The sequence below is a fragment of the Phlebotomus papatasi genome, chromosome 3 (genome assembly GCF_024763615.1).
Source record: "Phlebotomus papatasi isolate M1 chromosome 3, Ppap_2.1, whole genome shotgun sequence".
Lineage (NCBI taxonomy): Eukaryota > Metazoa > Arthropoda > Insecta > Diptera > Psychodidae > Phlebotomus > Phlebotomus papatasi.
Genome location: NC_077224.1, coordinates 88,290,390 through 88,312,455, shown reverse-complemented (window position 1 = coordinate 88,312,455; position 22,066 = coordinate 88,290,390). Strand labels below are relative to the sequence as shown.

At 35.1% G+C, this 22,066-nt stretch overlaps 1 protein-coding gene across 2 annotated transcripts in view; it reads right to left on the bottom strand.

Moving 5' to 3' along the window:
* LOC129806257 (zwei Ig domain protein zig-8-like) overlaps positions 1 to 18,454 on the bottom strand; it is an 82,633-nt gene extending 64,179 nt beyond the window's left edge. For both annotated transcript variants that reach the window (XM_055854721.1, XM_055854722.1), the window contains exon 1: positions 17,601 to 18,454. In XM_055854721.1, the coding sequence (XP_055710696.1) occupies positions 17,601 to 17,691 (91 nt within the window). In that variant the 5' untranslated portion in view covers positions 17,692 to 18,454. The remainder of the gene's footprint in view (positions 1 to 17,600) is intronic.
* Between the last annotated feature and the right edge of the window lie 3,612 nt (positions 18,455 to 22,066).

The following is a 22,066-nucleotide window of genomic DNA, read 5'->3' as shown; positions in this document are numbered from 1 at the left end:
ATTCTTTAAAGTGATTAGTAACATTTTCTTTATAAAAAAGAAGAACAATGATACCTAAAAAAATTAGATCTTTATCTGAAATGTTTGTGTACTAAAATACTGTGTACTAGAATGTTGTACTTTTTCATTAATTTCTTAGAATCGGAAAGAAAAAAAGTGGTATGTAGAATAATAATACACATTACATCAAAATTTTGGTACAAGTTCTAAAAATTGGATAGTACTAAAATTGTAGATAATTTTTCAACATGTACTGGTAAAATTAATTTCAAATAGAAAACTTTACAATGTAATTTTTACTAAAAGTTGCATTTTCACTAAACAATATTTAAATACATCTTTTAGTATTTGTACTAAATTTCAAGGATATTGTAAAAATCAAGTTTAATTCCTTTTAGTACATGTCGAGCGAGCTACAAAATTCTCAAGTTAAAGAATATTTAAAAAAATCGAAAAAATCCAATCATAGCTGTACAATGAATATGTACTAAAAACATTTGCATTATTAACCCTTTATTTTTGCGTAAAGTAATAATGAAACCCGGAAAACCCTGACTATAAAAATGTGATACATATTTAATGTGTCTGATGGTTTCAAACAGGAAACAAACAGGAAATAATTTTACATGGGAATTTTGCTGTATTCGAGTATTTTTAGAAAGGGAATAATTAAATGAAATTGAACGAAACTTAATTGGTCTGAATGTGGTTCATATTCAGTTTAAGAATAAGCCTGGAACTAAGATAAATTTGATGAAGCTACTTGACCTTCTCCTAGTAAAAATAGTCAAAGTCTAGCTTGTTTTAGCACAAGGAAATATGGCATGCGAAACATCTAAAAAAGTGATAGTTTACAGCAAAATTTACCAGTATCAAAAAGAATTGTGCTATATTTAGTACAAGAAACAAGAATTTTGCAAAGTAATATTAAAATTAATTTAGTATATTAAATAACTACTAGATAATGCATTGTTCATTCACCTGAACTTTTATAATACTTGCAAAATTTCTGCCAGCTCAACTTTGTTTTTTAGAACAAGGTAAGATCTGTACTAATTTTCTTATTTTAGAAAATAAACTTATGTAATGATTTCAATTGCAGTTTTTGGTCTTGGTAATTGCAGAGGATTATGAATTTTATTTTTCAAAAATATTCATATGATTTTTTAGTACAGATCTAAAGGGTTACAAACAAGACGTGGATTGCAATCAAAATAAATTATTCTGCCTGGTTTTATCAATATAAAATTTGATAATATTTGGATAATATTTGAAAAGGAAACGCAATGGGTGTGATAAATTTTTTAGTACGAACATGTACTAAATTAATCAGAAGTTTTTCTTTGGTAAATTAATAGAAAATAGTGGTTAAAACTATGGAACGTGGAAATATGCAGCAGTGTAATTAAATGTAATTCCGTTCTAAAATACTAAAGGAGGGGAAGACTTTCAGGCTTCGCACATACTCTGGCTTCGCACACTTGACATTTTTCCCATATTCTTTTAATGAATCTCAAGTCTTAAGTCACATATTTCCTGAAAAAAATAGGTCAGATTCATTAAAGAAATATAGAAAAAATATAAAGTGTTCGAAGACAGAGTGTGTGCGAAGCCTGAAAGCTTTCTTCTATTAAGAATATATTCCACAAATATGCATTAACTAAGAGAAAAACTATGAACTCTTCAAATGCATATTTAAGGTTGTGCTAGAGTAATTTTCTACATTTTCCTTTTCTATTTGTACAACTCACTATTCCTCATCTAATTTTTAAAATAAATTTTCTTTTCCCGCAAATATTGAATTTTAAATTCTTCGCAATGTTCTCTTGAAATGAAACTTATTAAAAGCACTTGAGTCTGCCGTAATGAAGTTTTCCCAGTACTTTCAGAGTATAACGACACTTGTTTACTAAACCATCAACACCAATCTCAACGTGAGAATCATACTAATGCACGGTGGAGATGCAAATAAGGGTCAGTGAATCAAGTTGTAAAGCTATAAACTTCCCTAATAGATTTAGTAGCAGTTTGTGAGTAAATTTGCAAGAATTATTTTCACTATTTGACGATATATTTGTGTTTGTGGCACTGAAGACACCATAAATTCACGCATTAGACTTTCAAATATTGCAGACACATGTTGCAGCATTTTTTTTCTGCGGAGGCAACATACAATCTCCTGTTTCCTTGGCATAAGACGAAAAAAAAAGAACTGTAAAATTCTCCTTGGAAATATGCAAAGCTTCACACTTTTCCACGAAGAGAAATTGCTGTAAAGTTCTCAGCGTCAAGAGATATATATCTCCAAATGGAATGTTTCACGGGGTTTGCTTTCTGACATTTCCCCAAAGTGAAAAGTTGATTTTCCTCCTCAAGACTCTTGTCGACCGAAAATCCACTGGCAATACCCAAGTTATTGGAAAGTATTTTTAATGCATATTTTAAGAGAAGTCTCTTTTTTTTCTTCCCCCTGCAAAGTGATTCTACAGAAATTATTGGAGCATTGCAACTTACTTGTTTAACAACAAATCTCTATTTGCTGAATTTACTCTCGCACTTCCATTTTTCTTGTTCTTTTTTTATTTACCATTAAAAGAAACTGTTTTGAAGTTTTTTTTTGTTAAAAACAGGGGGCATTTAATCGAACAGGAAAAAGATATTTCGCGAAATTGTTTGCAAAGGTTTGTGAATTCTTACTCGGAGTTTACGAAATACTCGTATGTCGCATAATCTACTAAAAAGTTCGTAAATGTTTGTACTTTTTCTAAGAAAATTATTCGCAATAGTATCACTCGACATATTTTTTTATTCGTTTGCTAACATTTGTTTGTAAAAGTTTGTAAATACACAGAAAAATGTTTGTAAAATTTTGTCAGTTATTTGTAAAGTTTTGACAAATAACGTGGAAGAAAAAATTCTCCGTAAACTCCGCAAAAGAAGAAAAAATATCTTTTACATGATAATGCTTGCCATTAAAAATGTTGATAATTATAATGTCAACAAAAATATACAAACAAATGTTTGTAAAGGAACAAAAATGCTCGTTAAATGATCATTCAACGAACAATGTTTGTTAAAAAGTATAAACTTTTACGAGCCTTTAAATGGCTTATACGATTTACGAACATTTCGAATGCCTTCAATAAACAGAAAAAATATGTCGTAAAATTGTTCGTAAATGTTTGTGAATTCCTACTGGGTAGTCCAACAACAAAATGCCCATAAGTCGTATAACCTACTAAAAGGTTTGTAAAAATTTGTACTTTTTCCAATGAATCACATGATAACTTAAATAGCATTTATTTGTTATTTCACAAACATTTGTTCCTACATTTTTGTTAATCTCGAAAAAAAATTACAATAAATAACGTAATTTAATGAAAATTTTCTTGTACGTTAACGAAAATTTTTGAACAAATGTTTGTAAAAGAACAAAAATGTTAATCAATTGATTGTGTTACAACCAATGTTTTGTAAGCCCTCAGAAGGAATTCACAAACATTTACGAACAGTTTTATGAAATATTTTTTTTTATTTGAGTAAAATTTTCTGTGTTGTATTTGGCTTTGTTGCTCTGATTTTCAGACACGAGCAAAGTATTTAAATAATAATAATAATTTTAATAAAAATTATAATAATAATTAAAATTATAATTATATTTTCTATTTGTTCCAGTAGGCACTGTGCTAGTCAAATATTCGCAATATTTATTTTAAAAATAAATTTCATTTTCGGAAAATTTTTAAAGTTTTTCAATCATGTTTTCAGAATATTTGCGAAATATTCGTGATATTTGCAATATTCACAATTATAGGACAATTATAGGATGTGAGGCTAAACTATGGAGCTCCATTGATATTTGATTTTCTCGCAAAACCAAGTTTTAACGTAATGTGATTAAGATCTAAAAAATGTTGCATTAAATGAAATAATTGCAAGGTCCAGCTTTCTTTAAAAATAGGCGAAAAAATTGTATATCACTGTAACTCCACTGTTAAAAATAGCCCCACCTCTCCCTATTTGTAATAATAATAATTTTTGTAATATTCTCAACATTTTCAGTGTAATTGATATTCGCAATATTTAGAGAATATTTTTAATATTCGGAATATTCAAAATATTTGCAAGTTCTTTTTAAATAATAAGATATTCTAGATATTCCTGTTGATTCAAAATTTTATGTTATTAATAAATTTAGCAGAGCATTCGGAACATTTGTTAATTCCTATTAATATTTGGAATATATCATATTTGCAAATTCTTTTATATTGTGTTCTAAATATTATCAATATTCTGAATACGGAATAATGCTATAAATAAAGTATCAAGTAAGTGTTCATGTCTCTAATATTACTTGAGATATTCTAAAATATTCCCAATATTAATTCTATTTATTCGCACAAAATATTACCTGGACTCGTAATGAAATGCCCCTTGGTTGGAAAAATTCTTTTAAGATGTCCTGCACATTTTCAAGAAAAATGCAAAAAAAAATACAATAAGAATTTGTACAACAGTTCAAAAGATTTTTATTTAAATTGAAAAAAAAACTTTGCAAATTTTTATCCAAAGTATTATGGAAGCACGAGGTGTTAATTTGCAAATACTTTATCTTTTTAAATTCTGACACATTTCCAAGCTCCTTAGAAATTATAAAAAAATAAACTTTTAATGAAAGTGAATCAGATGCAAAACTATTTGCAGTGTCAGAAGCTTAAAACTTGAATCAAATGGGAGAAAAATTGGGAAGTATTAGATTATATTTGAGTAGGAGCTTTGCTGCTGTAGTAAATCAATAAACTCTCTCTCTCTCTACTAAATTTCAAGTGAACAATAAATCAGTGATTTTGCAACAGAATTTTTATTCAGTGACCGTCTATTTCGCGAGCTTCTACTTTTAGTGCTGCATACAAATCACTGACACTGACTATCTCTCTGCAAAATTCCCCCAACATAAATGAAAATGTAAAGATAAGGGTTGGTATTTACAAACACTTGCTGATTTATAGCAGAGATTTCCAAAATAGAATGCTCACTTGCACAACACAATGTGATTGTCAATTTTTGATTTGAATTTTTGCATATTGGAAATAAATGGGAATAATTGTGATAGCCGAATGACAAATAACTTAAATTTAATCTGAAAATGAGTAATATTTAATTGTGTTATTTATTTATTTCTGAAGAAGCTGAAAGTATAAAATTCCTTAAAAATATTAAAAAGAAATGGAATTAATTCTTTATTTTATTAAATTCGTTATTTTAATTATTTTAAAGGAAACACTAACTGTAAGTGCCAAAAAAAAATTGGTTAACCCTCTAACAGTGTTTTCTTTAATATGCGACAAAAAGTTCTAAAACAATGTTTTCTAGGGTAATTATGATCCAATAAAGTCACAAAACCCATCCATTCTTCATTATCTCTTTTAGTTTAGGCGCTAGGTGAGAAAATATAAATTTTTTTGAAACTCTTTTTGCTTCTAAAATTCACATTTTTAGTTTTTTCAAATTTTTTAAATAAAATATACAAAGTAGAATGGCACATCTTTCAGTAAAAAATAAATTTATTTTAGTCAGATAACTTTAAATCGGTATTTTTATGGAAATTGGAAATGAGTTTTTTTGCACTAATATTTTTGTTGCTTTTTTCTCTGACCTGTTACACAAAACTGGGAACAGCAACAAAACGAAGAGTCAAAATGAGTTCAAACTTTTAAGAGATATTTATAAGACTATTACCGAGGACACTATAGCACTTTTAAATAAATAAAACCTTTATTGTCGCTGTAAATGTGATTTTTGTGAAGACCGCCTGGAGGCGGTCTTACCCGTTAGAGGGTTAAAACACATCAGAAAATTTTTAAAAGTGTTCTGGATTTGATATTCTTCATCCCTTATGACAAAGAACAGACCATACTGATAAGACCTTAAATAATACCTAGATAATTGCGGTTATTTAAGTCTTAACGGTGAATAATGAAAAATAGGGCATAATTCAGCCATTTAGCCCAAATCATTCAGCCAATGAGGCCTGATTTTTGAAGCCTGATTTCTATTTCGAAAAATACTTTTAAAAACGTAACAAAATTTATGTGAAATACACTTAGGGGGAGATGGGGCTATATTGAGCTGGGGCTACACTGAAATCGCTATTTTTTCGCGTATTTTTAAAGGAAGCTGAGCTTTAACGTAATGTAATTTAGATGAACAATACAATGAATGATCTAAATTAAATTATGGCTAGGTCTAACTTCCTTTAGAAATATGCGGAAAAATATCATTTTCAATGTATCACCATCTCCCTCTACCTTTAATAAAGAATAAGTTTAGATTATATATTAATCCCGCGACCCCAATAGGGATAAGCGGTTGAAAATGAATGAATTAATTTATTGTTAAATAAAGAGAATATGTCAGGACATTCAATATAACATGGTAATATTGAGGAAGTACTAAAGAAAACAGTTCTACTTCAGATTCAGACACCATGCAAAACTTTCTTTACTTAAACCTCAAATTTGGGATTTTTAATATAATTGTCGCTTATATGTATTTCCAAATTTTATATTTGAGAAACTTGACTGTAGTTAAATTTGTCAAATAAGGAAAGAGTACCACGGATCGGAATACTTTTTCAACTATACTACTACTACTATTTCAAAATGCTATTTGGTATTTTTGTGCTTGTCTATTGGACCATTAATTATTCATTTAACTATATCTGTGCATTTCAATTTTAATATTTACAATAAATTAATAAAAAAATAGGTGAAATTGCAAACTTGAACTCTGTACCTCGGATGGTCACGAATTTAATCAGTTGTCTCAGGAAAAATCGGTTTTATAAATTAAATGTGATCTAATGCAGTGCAATCTTGTAAAAGTTAAATGGTAAAAAGTACCTAATAAATTTTAAAAATTCATTTTATTTGGAGCAAAATAGGGTAAATAATCTGACGATCCGAGGAACACTTCCGATCGCCCGCTCTTCCCTTATAAATAACTAGAATTAAGAATAAAATGAATAAAAGCGATTGACCAGAAGGACTAGTGAATTATTCTTCCTTTTTTGATACTTTCATATCACCGCATTCGTTAACATTCTCTCTGTTTTTGTAGGCTTTTGGCTAATAAAATGAACTACCATTATGTAAAGTATGAGCATGATGTCACGTATGATTTGACAGTTAGAGCAATCTCAGTGGGGATCTCAGTGGCGCAATAGACAAGACCTAGTCCCCGAAGAGTGGCCTTCAAAGTTCAAGCCAATTCCTTACTATCACATACAAATGCGTATGGAAATTTTTCTGCACTTGTGATCGTTATGCTAAATATTTAAAAAGTGAGAAGTTTTTCCGTATTATAATATATCTTTCCGTATGGAGGGATAAATATACTAATTTTTGTTTAAATAATTTTTTTCCTTGGAGCACTGTGAGTTGTGTCCGAGATCAGTTTCGGAATTGGCTTCAGATAGCTCCATATAAAAAGGCCACCTTGCCAGGCGCTTGGTCAAGTGAAACTTGTACGTCAATTGTCAAAATGCTACCTGAACAATCCTATTTTGACGTATATTCGGTTTCAAATGGTTCTTGCACACCCCTGAGTTAGAGCAATCTCAGTGAAGATTTCAGTGGCGCAATAGGCAAGACCGTTGGGTCTTGGGCGAATGAAATCTCTGACTCGACTCTTACAGCTGTGAACAGAGTTGTGCCTCTACATAGTAAAAAATATTTTTTACATTTTACATGTAAAAAATATGTAAAATGCAACAAAGGAAAATTAATCATTTTTGAATCTATTAAACATTTCCTGTAAGCAATATCAATATTGATATTTCTCGCGAGGAATATCAAGAAAACATTCTTGGGAAAGCCATGAACAAAATTTTGTTATGAAATTGATGATGTGAAGTAAATCAACGATTTTGTACACATAAAACATACTCTGTGGTAAAATAACGTTACTATTTTCTAATTAATCCTTGTTCTTCTACAGATAGGTATTTCAGAATGTTGCTTTAACACGAAAAGGTTAAAATTGCAAATAAAGACCGCACAGTTTAGCACAAAACGGATAAAATTGAATATAAAATCCTCACAGCTTTCGAACGAATTGATTAGCAATTTAGTCTTATTTTAGACGTTAGTCTCATTTTAGTAATAAAGCACGATGGTTTTTAGAATATTATCACAAAAACTTTCATTACCACAGAATCAATGTTAGCGAAAAGACACTGATTCTCTTAATGAATATTGTTTTCTGGAATGTAATGTCTTGGACAAGATATATAGCAAAATCCCCCAAAAACAATATCGTTATGAAGAAAGCAGGAAATATATCTTAAAATCAATTATTTTTACAATATTTAAAATTAGCAGAAACCACAGAATTGGAAAACTCTCTGAGCATGTAGATATAGAAGTTCAAAAATTATTAATTGTTTAGATGGTTACTATTATATTGGTTCAACCGGGTAGTAGAAAATTTGAATTATGATTCCAGTAAATTTCATCATGCATTTTAGACTAAAAGCTTTACAGCAAAAAGCCGCAAAATATTTTACTGATTACAACGAAATCTTTGATTGAATAAAAAAAAATTGAACTTGATATTTGATGGATATCAATCAATTTTACATTTTTTGCATTTTAACTTTACATGTTAAAAATGTAGCACAGGTTAAAGGTTTTTTTTACTATGTAAAAAATGATGTAAAGTGTAAAAAAATCGCTCAACCCTGGGGGTGGATTATGTAAGTAAAGTGAAGCCGGTGTATGATTCACTTGACAGCTCGAATGAACGTTTTACTAGTGAATCGCTGAAATAATAGAAATGATAATAACATCAATATAGTTATTTACAAAATTATATTATTATTATTATTATTATTTCAGCGGTTCACTAGTAAAACGTTCATTCGAGTTATCGAGTGAGTTAGAATTCCGCCCGGTGCAAACAACTAAATGTCTAAAAAAGATATTTTCACATGTAATAAAACGTATTAAAAGCCAGTGATAAGCCTAGATCAGCTTATAGAGGTGTGATTCCTTCGTTGCAAAATCGGATTGTGGCAAACTCGAACGATATTTATACATTAAATTGTATGAGAAATGCATAAAAGTGTCTGAAAATCTTTAAAGTTGATTATCTCGGAAACTATGAGAGATAGAGCCTCTGCCCAAATTTGTCATATGACAAATTTTCATGGTATTTCCTTAGAGAAATTCTGTAAGGGGATGATAATGTCATATGACAAATTTTCGTAGTAAATTCGAGAACAGGACAACGTTAAAGTCCAGTAAGCATCGAATGGCCATTGTGAGGAGCTCTATGAAGCTCTTAATAACTGATATGAATCTGATTTTCGATAAATTTTTCCGAAATTACCACATAAAAATTTTTAAATTTGTCATATGACATTGTCATACTGTTACAGAATTCTCCTACTGGAAGAGTTCGGATGGGGGAACAGAGCTGGATCGCTCCCGGTAAATTGGCTGCGTTAAGCCTTGGTCTCACTAAGGAATCTTTCAGGGCAGATGCCCGACTACACATGTGTCAAATAATAAAATTAATACACTCACAGCTCTTCGATATCCGGATAATTTCGGTAGAATATTATATTTAGATTTACAAATCTGGTTCACAATTTTATTAATAAAACTTTCACTTTAATACACAAGAAACTGCATGTTTAATAAATAAAACACTGATAATGTAATTGAAGAATAACGACTGTGGTTAATATGAGTTGGAAAAATTCGGTATAGCAGCCAAAATAAAAACTGGGCACTAGTTTTTACGCATCTTAGCGTAAAAACTCTCTCTTTGTACAGAGCCTGAGGAAGTGATCAAATAAATTACGAAATGTCGCTAAGATGCGTAAAAACTAGTACCCAGTTTTTATTTTGGCTGCTATACCGATTTTTTCCAACTCAAAACACTGATAGTTCATCAACTGTAAATTGTGTGACAGCTGTCATCCGGATATCAAAGTGACAGATATCAGAGAGCTAAGTGTACGTTTTATACCAGTTTTCCTGAAAAGGGATAATTAGTGAAAACCTAGTAATGATTGTTGGAAACGCGAGCGCTAACTGGCGGAAATATTTGAAGATTTATTATGTAAGCCCTTCCGGCACATTTGTCAGTCTTTTTGTAGAAAGCGTGGCGTGACGTGCATTTGTGAATTTTCATAGGAAAAGAATTTGCGTAAGTTAGGATATTTCCTCATGTTAAAAATCTATTTAATTTAGTAATATTTATTGGTTAGATTTGGCTGAACTCCTTGGGAGACGATCAAGCTAAGTCCTGAGTCAGGAAAAAGAGTTATATAACTTGGTAGGTTCGATAAACGATTGAAAGAAATTTAAAATGGCGTCAGGATAAAAATTATTAATTGAATTACAGGTTGTAAACTTTCAAAAAGCTTGAGGTTGGTGGAAGCAAACGGAGGCCGTTTGAGATTAAAGTAAGGATTGAATTGTTTGAATTAAAGAAATGAATTGAAGTGTATATTTATTTTAGGGACCACCAACATTCATTTATTCATTTGTAATCAGCCATTTAGTCATCGCCAAAGTAATCAAGTCCTTGCAGTCCGCCACGGGGAAATTGAGTTAATAAAAATAAATACAGTCCACTATCTCTTGATTTGTTTGACCCAGGGGACTTGGTCCCCAACAAGTGGTCCTTCTCACCGTGGATCAGTGACTGCAACGGACTGCAGAGGATTTGATTGTTCTGTCCGGAAAGGACCGCGATTGTCGCGATTGTGATTCTTGATTTGTGAGGGCTTTCCAGACGAATAGCACGATGCCTCGCAAGAGCCAAAGGGCAACAAAAGGTCGACCTCCAACTCGTTATGGCTTTGATGAGGAGGATAACGACCTTGAACTGACTCTCACTCAGGCTAAGATTGAGAGAACTCGTAAGGAAATGGAGTTTTTGTCATTGCGGGAAAAGGAACTTGAGTTGCGCCAAAGTATGATGAAATCTAAGCGGATGAATTCACCAACAATTCTGGGGGATGTCCAGGGGGATATTCCAAGGACCTCAACACCTTTTTCATCGAATTCACGCAAGAAAGTTGAACTTTTCAACCCTCTGGTTACGAGGGGAAATGTCGTGTCTGATGATGAAGAGGCACCAGTGAATCTGGACGTGATCGTTGACAGGTTTGCAGAGTTCCAGAAGAAACTGATTGACGACGCAGCCCCGAAGAAGGAAGTTCTCACAATGACAAATGATCAGTTCCATTCGGCAATTCAGGAAGCTGTGAAGGCTAAAGAGAGAGAAATTGACACCAAACTTACTGGCTCCAAAGTGAAGCAAAATGCCACTAATGATGTGGACAAACACTCAAAAACGTCATCGGATGTTTTGGAGGTTATGGAGCGTTTTCTTGTACGCCAATCTTTTGGAACAGATGTACAAAAGTTTGATGGGAGTGTGAAGGAATGGCCGTTGTTCCGTGCTTGGTACGAGAACACTACCCAGACGTGTGGATATACGGATGTTGAGAGACTCAACCTGCTTCAGAGGTGTCTCACTGGAGAAGCCAAAGAAACAGTCAGATTTCTTCTCTACTCAGCATCGAATGTGAACAAGGCTTTGTCGTCACTGGAAGAGCGATATGGACAACCTGAACATCTGATTCGCACCATGATTGCACAGGTGAAGGCTTACCCACCTGTAAGAGTAGACAAGCCGGAGAGCTTGGTTGAATTTTCCACTATGATGGTGAACATGGTAGCAGCGATTGAGGAATTCAACCGAATGTGCTACATTGATAATCCCCAGCTGCTGGATGAGCTTGTGCTAAAGCTCCCGATGTCAATGCAGATTTCTTGGTCAGAATTCCAGGTGACCAAGAGCTACGTGACAGTGAAAACCTTGTGTGACTGGATTGCGGTAAAGGCCAGGGCGGCGAATTATCGTGTACAGGTTAGGGACTCAGCGAAAATTGAGCAGAAACCTGTCAAAGGCAAAACCGTGGCAACTGTCAATGAATTGACCGAGCTGAGAGCCGAAATGGCGGCATGCAGCTTTTGCAAGGGAAAACATGCCCCACAAAATTGTGAGACTTTTAAGAAGCTCAAAATAAGCGACAGATGGAAGATTGTGAGAGAAAAGGGAGTTTGTTTCAGATGCTTGAAGCCAAATCATTCTCTCTCAACTTGCAGTGATAACGGAAAATGTCCAAAACCTGGTTGTGGTCAGAAACACCACAATCTTCTCCACAGAGATGACAAGCAGCAAATGTTCTCTCTAGCTCAGAGAGAAGATGAGGAGAAGCTAGATGCTTCAGATTTCCCTACTGAGACTGATCAGGACTCGGATCAGGAAGATGAAATTTCCCCACAGAGGGGAATTGTGATGACTGGAGCCACAGTGGCTCATGCCAATACGAGTAATAAGATTCTCATGAAGATACTTCCGGTGTATGTTACTGGACCGAAAGGTACCTTGAAGGTCTACGCCTTTTTGGATGAGGGCTCCATGCTGACAATGATGAAGGCATCTCTAGCAGAGAAATTGGGGCTTAGTGGACCAAAGTGCCCTCTGACGTGGCAAGGAGCTGGACCGACAGCATGTACTGATCTGACATCGACTGTTGTCAACTGTAGAATCAGAGGTACTCATCCCAAAGCCAAGGAGTATTTAATGCAGAAAGTTAGGACTGTCTGTGAGTTAAGTCTCCCTAGGCAGACAGTGGATATGGAAGCACTGTCACGGGACTGGAAACATATGGCCGATGGTCATTCTGAATCCATGGTGGATGCAGAGCCCGATCTGCTGATAGGGCTGGACAACACTCCCTTGATTGTGTCACGGGAGATTATCCACGGACCGTGGAACGCTCCCTATCTGGCTTTAACTTGGTTAGGCTGGGTAGTAATGGGAAAATTGAATAATCAAACCTCATGTGAGGTAAAGACCTACTCCTACTCTATTGTGGAACGCAAAGATGAGCTGTATGAAATGGTGAAGAATTCCTTTTCCTTGGAGGGCTTTGGTACTGAAGGTCAAGAGAAGGTACTCTCTCGTGAAGATAAGAGAGCTCTTGAAATCATGAAGCGCACCACCCGTAGGACGAGTGATGGGCGTTTCGAGACTGGATTGCTGTGGAAGCAAGGTCATCAACCAATTGTGCCAGAGTCAAGAGATGTAGCTGTCAAGCGCTTGTACACCATGGAGAGGAAACTAGACAGAGATCCGGCATTGGCCGAGGCTTACTGTGCCAAGATAAGTGATCATCTTGAGAAGGGATACTTGATAAAGCTCATAGAAGAAGATAGGATGACTCCTACTGGAAATACTTGGTATCTTCCACACTTTGCGGTTTTTCACCCGGCTAAGGGAAAAATTCGAGTGGTATTTGACTGTGCGGCTAAGTCAGGGAATGTATCACTTAACGATCTGCTGATGAGCGGGCCAGACTTATTGAAATCACTTCCGGCAGTGTTGGAAAACTTCAGAAAGGGTAAATTCGCATTCACTGGAGACATCAAGGAGATGTTTCATAGAGTTTATGTTAGGGCAGAAGATACCAACTATCAAAGAATCCTATGGAGAGGAATGGATAGGAAAAATGAGCCAGAAGAGTACAAGATGAATGTGATGACATTTGGGGCATCTTGTTCTCCCACTCTAGCGTCATATGTGAAGAATCTAAATGCCCAAGAATATGCCGAAGAATTCCCAGAGGCAGTGAAGGGAATACTACACAATACATACTGTGACGATTATCTGGGATGTGCAGATACCATTGAGGAGTCTCGCGGATTGATCAAGGATATTGTTCAGGTTCATAAAGCCGGTGGCTTTGATATAGTGAACTGGACAGCCAATGACAGCAGAATTCTTAATTGTGTGAGTGACACGATGAAAAGTTTGAATGCGAAGGATGAACCTGAAAGAATTCTTGGCTTGTGGTGGGACTCTTCTGAAGATGTCTTCACTTTCAAGACCACATTCCATCGCGTCGCATCTGATATTCTGTCTGGAGAGAAGATACCCACAATGAGAGAAGTATTACGGCTGGTAATGTCAATCTTCGATCCATTGGGATTTTTGGCTATGTTTTCGGTGAAAGGAAAGATGATTCTCCAAGAGATTTGGCGTCAGAAAATTGGATGGGACGACATCATTTATGGTGTGGCTTTGGAGCAGTGGCAAGCATTCATCAAGGAGCTAAAAATGATTGACACAGTGAAGATACCGAGATGTTATTCTCCGAAACTTCCGGAAGCAACTTCAATCCAGCTACACGTCTTTGGAGACGCCAGCGAGAGTGCCTATGCATCAGTTGCATATTTACGGATTGAAAGTGAAAATAGTGTTGAAGTGGCTTTTGTGTGTGCTAGAACTAAAGTTGCTCCATTGAAAGCTACCAGTATCCCAAGACTTGAGTTACAAGCTGCAGTGCTTAGTGCGCGAGTTAGCGTTGCGGTAAAATCATCTTTGGATCTTGAATTTGATCGAGTGGTTTTGTGGACGGATTCCCTAACGGTGATGGGGTGGATCAAAAGTGATTCTCGTAGATACAAGCAGTTTGTTGGACACAGAATAAGTGAAATTGACCAACTGACAGAGATTCATCAATGGAGATGGATTTCGACTACACAGAATCCAGCTGATTTGGCCACGCGTAGAAAGCCGTGTGATTTCAGTGCGTCCTCTAAATGGTTCACTGGGGCGCCCTTCCTGAAATTGGAGGAGGAACAATGGCCTCAAGATGATAAAAAACAAAAAGTTGCAGACAATGGAGACATTGAGGTGTTTCAAGTGTTAGTGAACGTTGAAAGGTTTATTGGAAATCGTCTGATTCCAGAGATGAGTCGTTTTTCCCGCTGGAATCGACTTGTCAGAGCGACTGCTCAAGTGAAAAATTGTGCGCAGTTTTGGTTGGAAAAGTGGCGTAAAGCGAAAGAAAATCTAAAAACAAGTGAATTACCCGGACTCAAAGTGAGTGATTTGATAGAAGCAGAAAAAGTGTTGCTTCAGGAAATACAGTCAGTGTACAGAAGAGAAATACAGTGTCTCCAAGAGGGAAAAGTAATTCCCAAAGAAAGTGATTTGTATCATTTGACGCCGTTTATGGATTCTGATGGATTATTGAAAATGAGATCACGTTTGCAAAATAGTGAAGTGCGAGTAAAGTGCCCCATTATTCTTCCGCCGAAGCACGTGGGGACAAAGTTGATTATTAGTGATTTTCATGTTCGGAATCATCACCAAGGACGAGAACAAGTTGTAAACAACGTTCGTGAAAGATTTTATATTCCAAGAGTGAGAGTGGCAGTCAAGAGGGCTTGGCATGAGTGTCAAATTTGCAAAAACAAACGCGCCCAACCTTTGATTCCTGAAATGGCCGTGCTTCCATCCGCAAGAGTTAATGATTCAGTGTATCCCTTTGTAAAGAGTGGAATGGATTATTTTGGACCATTAGAAGTGAAGGTGGGTCGTCGTGTGGAGAAAAGATGGGGAGTAATCTTCACTTGCCTAGCGACTCGTGCTGTGCACTTGGAAGTCGCACACTCCCTGACGACAGACAGTGCCATCATGGCAATTAGACGTTTCATGAATCGACGCGGATCTATAACTGATATGTTCTGTGATAATGGAACAAATCTTCGAGGAGCTGATAACGAATTTCGACGACTTTATGCAGCCGTAGATGAAAAGAAGATTCAGGAAACCTTCTCCGAAAAGCGTGTGGAATTTCACTTTAATCCACCAGCCGCACCACATATGGGCGGTGTTTGGGAAAGACTTGTCCGTTCCGTCAAAGTTGTATTGAAAGAGGTCATGAGGACACGGCATCCCACTGATGAGGAGTTGCACACATTCTTTATTGAAGTGGAGTATATTCTAAATAACCGGCCTTTAACTTATGTGTCGATTGATCCTGATGACGAGACTGCCATCACTCCCAATCATTTCTTGATTGGAAGATCTGGAGAGAACCGACCGATTGGGACCTTTGATGACAGCGATTTGTTCCTCCGCAAAGCATGGAGACGAGCTCAGTATTACGCAGACCATTTTTGGCGTAGATGGATGCGTGAGTACCTTCCCGAGTTGACAAGACGAACTAAGTGGTATTCTACCACTAAAACTATCAAGATTGGAGATGTCGTTGTTGTGTGCGATGAACAGTTACCTCGCAACCAGTGGCCCTTGGGTCGAGTGGAAGAAGTATTTCCTGCCCCTGATGGGAAAATTCGTTCAGCGATGGTAAGAACTCGCTACGGCCTATACAAGAGACCAGTTGCAAAGCTTGCTGTGCTGGACGTGGAGTAGGTGGGTGCAGGAGCACCAGAGGGGAAAATGTTGGAAACGCGAGCGCTAACTGGCGGAAATATTTGAAGATTTATTATGTAAGCCCTTCCGGCACATTTGTCAGTCTTTTTGTAGAAAGCGTGGCGTGACGTGCATTTGTGAATTTTCATAGGAAAAGAATTTGCGTAAGTTAGGATATTTCCTCATGTTAAAAATCTATTTAATTTAGTAATATTTATTGGTTAGATTTGGCTGAACTCCTTGGGAGACGATCAAGCTAAGTCCTGAGTCAGGAAAAAGAGTTATATAACTTGGTAGGTTCGATAAACGATTGAAAGAAATTTAAAATGGCGTCAGGATAAAAATTATTAATTGAATTACAGGTTGTAAACTTTCAAAAAGCTTGAGGTTGGTGGAAGCAAACGGAGGCCGTTTGAGATTAAAGTAAGGATTGAATTGTTTGAATTAAAGAAATGAATTGAAGTGTATATTTATTTTAGGGACCACCAACATTCATTTATTCATTTGTAATCAGCCATTTAGTCATCGCCAAAGTAATCAAGTCCTTGCAGTCCGCCACGGGGAAATTGAGTTAATAAAAATAAATACAGTCCACTATCTCTTGATTTGTTTGACCCAGGGGACTTGGTCCCCAACAATGATCATTAAATTTTCATGTCTAATTCAAGACTAAAATTGGGATAGATAAACCTAACCTTAACTAAAAAAAATTAGGTTATGTTTTTTTCTCCTAGAGTAAGACGTAAACTTTGTTTGAAGAACTTGAGAGATATTTCATAAATTGAGATATCGTCTTAGACACTTAGTAAATATTTGCAGAGTTCAAAGACTAGTCTTGGGATTGTATTTCAATCCATTTGGAATTTGACATGTGTCACTGGTAACAGTGTATCGATCATTTCTAAGTGGATTTAAGTGGAGTGAATTTGTCTTAAGTAATTCAGTGAAAATCTACTACTTTTTCCTCTCGAAAATATAGGAATTTATGGAGCCTTAAAGAAAAGCAGTGTGGATAAATTTGAGTATAAGAGTAGAATGATGCTAAGTGGGTAGACAAGTGAGAATTTTCCATGTAAATTGTTAGAAAATCCCCAACCATCCTTAAAAATTGCCCCCCATTGAAATGTATGTTGCTGTGTCTCCTATTTTTTTTTAAGTCGTTATTAAATTTACTCGGCATGGAGCTAAGAGAGAGTGGAAGTGAAATTAATTATCCAATCCAGAGCCCCAGAAGAGGGATGGTATATTGAAGAAAATGGTTGTGAGTTTGGAGGATTTATAGTACGTACTTTTGTGTATGGCACAGAGTAGCATCGTCACAAGAATGTACCCTTGAGTCCAGCTCGTTGGTGTCTCCATATTTTCAGTGAAACGAAGCATATTCTCAGTATCAACCCCATCCACCTTTTCCCCCCTCTAACACACGGATTACACTTTTGCTTGTGATTTACTCTTGCGAGGAGGCACAAGACTTTCAGCACTGAATTAATTCAATTACACTTAAACACTCTGTAAATTCTACGTTTTTTCTTTATTTTCTTGCCTTGCTATCCTTACTTTCTAGCACTTAAAACACTCTCCAAACTACATCCAATCCTACTTCGTTTTTACTTGTTTTTTTTCCTTTTGCGGATAAAATTCACTTTTTTCTCACCCAAAACTCTTGGCTTCAGTGGGATTTCACAGAAGGGATTTTTCCAGGATTTCCACTCACTTTTCACCTCCTTGAAATTTCATCCACTATTGAATATTTGCCGACGGAGTATTTGCTGTGTGTTAAAAAAAAAATCCATTTGAGGAGAAGGATGTTGAGAAATTTTCGGAATAAATTCTCTGGCAAGATGCCATACAAAATCCGTGTCTATTTCACTCCCTTCCAAGTGTATTGAGGAAACTTGTGGGGGATGGTTATAAGATAAACTTCAAATTCGAGATACAGTTACCACCAGAGGAAAATCTTCACTTTTCACTTTCACAAAATGTACGAGTGTCTCCAATTTGGAAAACTCGACAAGTAGATCCAACAAATGTTTTTTTTGGCATTCTTGCACATTTTCCTCCAGTTCTATCGTGGCTTCGGGAAATACCCTTTAACGATTCTGTCCTACAGACTTGCTGCCCTCACGACTGTACATTTGGTACTGAAAGTGGCGACAAGATTGGGGGGACTAACTGGGACTGGGGAAGAGTTGAGAGTCACTTGACGCAAACTCAGACATTTCCCCATGGAAAATTGGTGGGTGTCACACAGCAGATCGACAGGAGATGCTGCTGACGAGTATTTTGAGGAAATTCTTGTGGTGGGTTTTCCGCGAGAAATTTTCACATCAAAATTTCGACGAATTTTGCCCCTCGAGGAACAAACCTCGCAGCTTTACCCAGAAACTTCCGCATCTTGTGCTATTCCGCTTTCGCGAAGAACATTTTCCCGCCAAAATCATCTTCTCTTCCACTTCTGGAATTTTGAAATTCAACAGATATGATAAAAATACTCAATGAAAAATTTCTGAGCTGTTCCATTACATATTCTCCCAAGTAGCACAACATGACATTATAGTCATGAACACGTCGTTTGCACGTTCTTACTGCTACGTCATTATAATGACTAAAAGTTCACAAGTTTAATAACAATCGAAATGGATATAAAGAAATGTGGGGCAATTTCAGGGAGCTAAAGTTTATTTTACTATTCATTAGCTACTTGGAAATAATCAAACACATTTCCCCATATATTTTATTTAATTATTCTAAAATTCTATATATTTGAAAGTCACGCATCCTTGAAAGTGCAAAACTTTAATAAAACTTTGAAACCGTCCTTTCAGTTCACCATGAAAGTGTTGATGTCACGTTGGCCATTTTAATTGTGACTATTATTACCTTTGAATATTACTATTATTACCGATCAGGGAGCTGCATTCTTCATAGCTCACACTTTGTCAAGTGGATGACACTCTGGAATGACCTCCCAAGAAGCAAGTTTTTCCCAATGTAGTCTTGTAGAATTTCTCAAGTAAGGCATTATAGAACCAAAAAACTTTTTATTTGCTTATAACGCTCCTAGTTCCATCACTGAGATTACTATAAGTAAAGTGGCGCATTATTAAGGATCTTAAGAGCTTCTATGGGAATTTCAACAGAAAATTCTCACTTTAAGTCTTTTAAAAGTGCACTAAAAGACTTGTTTAATACTTGGTTCTATAAGGCAGCTATTTTGCTTCTTGGGCTGCTCAGAGAGAAGAAGCAGCAGCTTATTTTACCCTTTCCGTTACCTTAATTTTTACTGCTCTAACTCAAAGAAAGAGCAGTTATATAACCGACTTTTTTTCAACTTCTCACTGTTCTGGAGCTTAAACGGTAAGAGATATCGACTTCCGGTCTTCGATGACCCCTCCTCATTTCACTTGTCTTGCGTATTATAGTAAGGTGGGGTAACTGGATCGTTTTCCGAAGAGCGCTACTTAAACGCTTGTTTTTGGACTGATGAAATTCTTTTTACTTCTTCTAAATCCATAGAATTATTCACTGTTTCATTCAGAAACATAATATAAAAAAAAGTATGAAAAATATTAAAGAAAATTAAAAAAAATAATTATAATATTGAAATAAGTCAGCATACACTAACTGGGTTGCCTTTTCGCTAATTCACTTTTAATTAAACCTTTGAATTTAAAATACTTTTTTCACAAGGAAAAAAACATTAAATGTTTTCAATCAACTAGCTGTCATTAGCGAAAATATCACTGTTAAAAAATTTTTTAGTGAAGAACCCAGCTGGCACAAGATTGAAATGAATCGATTACATTCACTTAATTAATGGATAAAAATATTATTTTCGCTTTTTCTCAAACTTGAATAGTTATATTATGTTACCGTAGTGACTATATTACGGAAATAAAAATAAAAATATTATTTTAAGTGGTTTAGTCGTAAACGATCCAGATAGCGAAGCGCCTGGATTAACACACTTGACTATAGTTTTTCTTTTAATTCTTTGTTTAACTTGTACTTTCTAAATTTTGTTGGCTCAGACAGTTTATACAACCTGAGAAAGAGCATTTCCACCGTTTGGATCTGGTCATCAACGCTAAGACGGTGGTGGACGCCAACTATTTCTTCAATTACTTAAACCTGCCTGTTGATACGATACACCAAACCTCAAGTCCAGTGTTAAATCCCAATTTCTGGAGCTATTGGGAATTAGGAACATTCAGTTATGTGCCTTCAAAAGTGTTTTTGAGCATATCCGGCTTCGTAGTTCAACAATCGAACTTGTGTAGTCTTCCCGCTTGCAGTGCCCCAAGAGGCATTTATCGCTAGAAATGAGTAGAGATGTCTGATATCTATACGAAAACTATGACGAAGACTTTACAAATTTCTTCCATATAACCGTATAAAAGAGGTCCATATTCGAGTGAATGGGGAATTTTTACATCCGAAATATAACAATTTTCTATTTTAAATATAATCACGGCATTATGTACGGTAAAATGTATCGATTATGACTGAATAAAATATAATCACTCTGTAATGTCAATATCATAACTATCGGCTGAAGAGGTATCATTTCTTTTGAGTCTTTCTTTAAAACTTGCTCAAATATTTTCCTCTAATCAATAATTATTTATCTTCCACAATTCAGTAAAATTTTTTGTGCCTCGTGCACTTTTATCGCGTATGAAACTTTAATGCAATAATTGTTTTCCGTTTGAGGAAACAATTTTAGTGAACAATATTTCATTCCAGACTTGAAATTCGTAATAGAAAGTTGGAAAATCAAAGAAAATGTAATGGTGTGGTTTTATTGCTTTTACCATCATATCATTTAAAAAAAAGTATAGATCTCAGGTTTTTATTGAGTCTATTGATAGAATAGGATCGAACAGACTGGGCCATTGCTCTTTTAATAGATTTTCAAAGAAGCAATGGAGAAGTGATATGACACCTTCATTGTTTTAGATAAGATAACTCACTGAGAACAGCGCCATCCAGTGTACGTAAAATGTACAAGGCGGGAAATATTTTCAGTTGTTCAAAACAATGTATTTCACATTATTCACATGTATTTTATACTAAACTTTAATTTCACTAAGCCTAGACTCATTTTAAATGTATTTCAAAAGTTTTCACAAGAGTTTTATGAGTAAAATTTCCTTTGTTTTGATTTTTCCTGGCATCAGCTGATTTCGATGGTGGTCGATGAAATTTCGATCAGTGAATTCAAATAGAGAATGTTAACGGACTATGTGATATGGAATTGTCAAGAAAAAGCAATTGACCGGGCAATTGCTTTTTGCTTTTTGTTCAAAATATTTAAATTTGGCTAATTTTACTAAAATATCATTTTCTTTTTACAGAATATTGTCTCAGAGAACAGAAAAAGATCAAATTGGCGCAAAAATTGGTTTGATGCCGCAATTTTTTGAATGTTTTTTCCACGTGTAAAAAAGCAATGAAGAAGTAAAAAAACAATGACCAAGTAAAAAAGCCCAGTCTGTTCGATGTGAATATATCACTTTAAACACAATTCTGAACATAGAGTTCTATTTACCTTTTATCCAAGACACTATTGTATAATCAAAATCTATTTGTGTTTACACCCATTAGAGATCGTTCGTTTGAGGTTTCCAGTTCAATCCTGTAGGGGAATTCTGTAATTTTTCTGGCATTTTCAAACGTGAGTTCGAAACCTGACAATACTAATCAAACTTTTTTCTCATATCACATAAGTTCGGCAGTGCTATTCATTGATTTT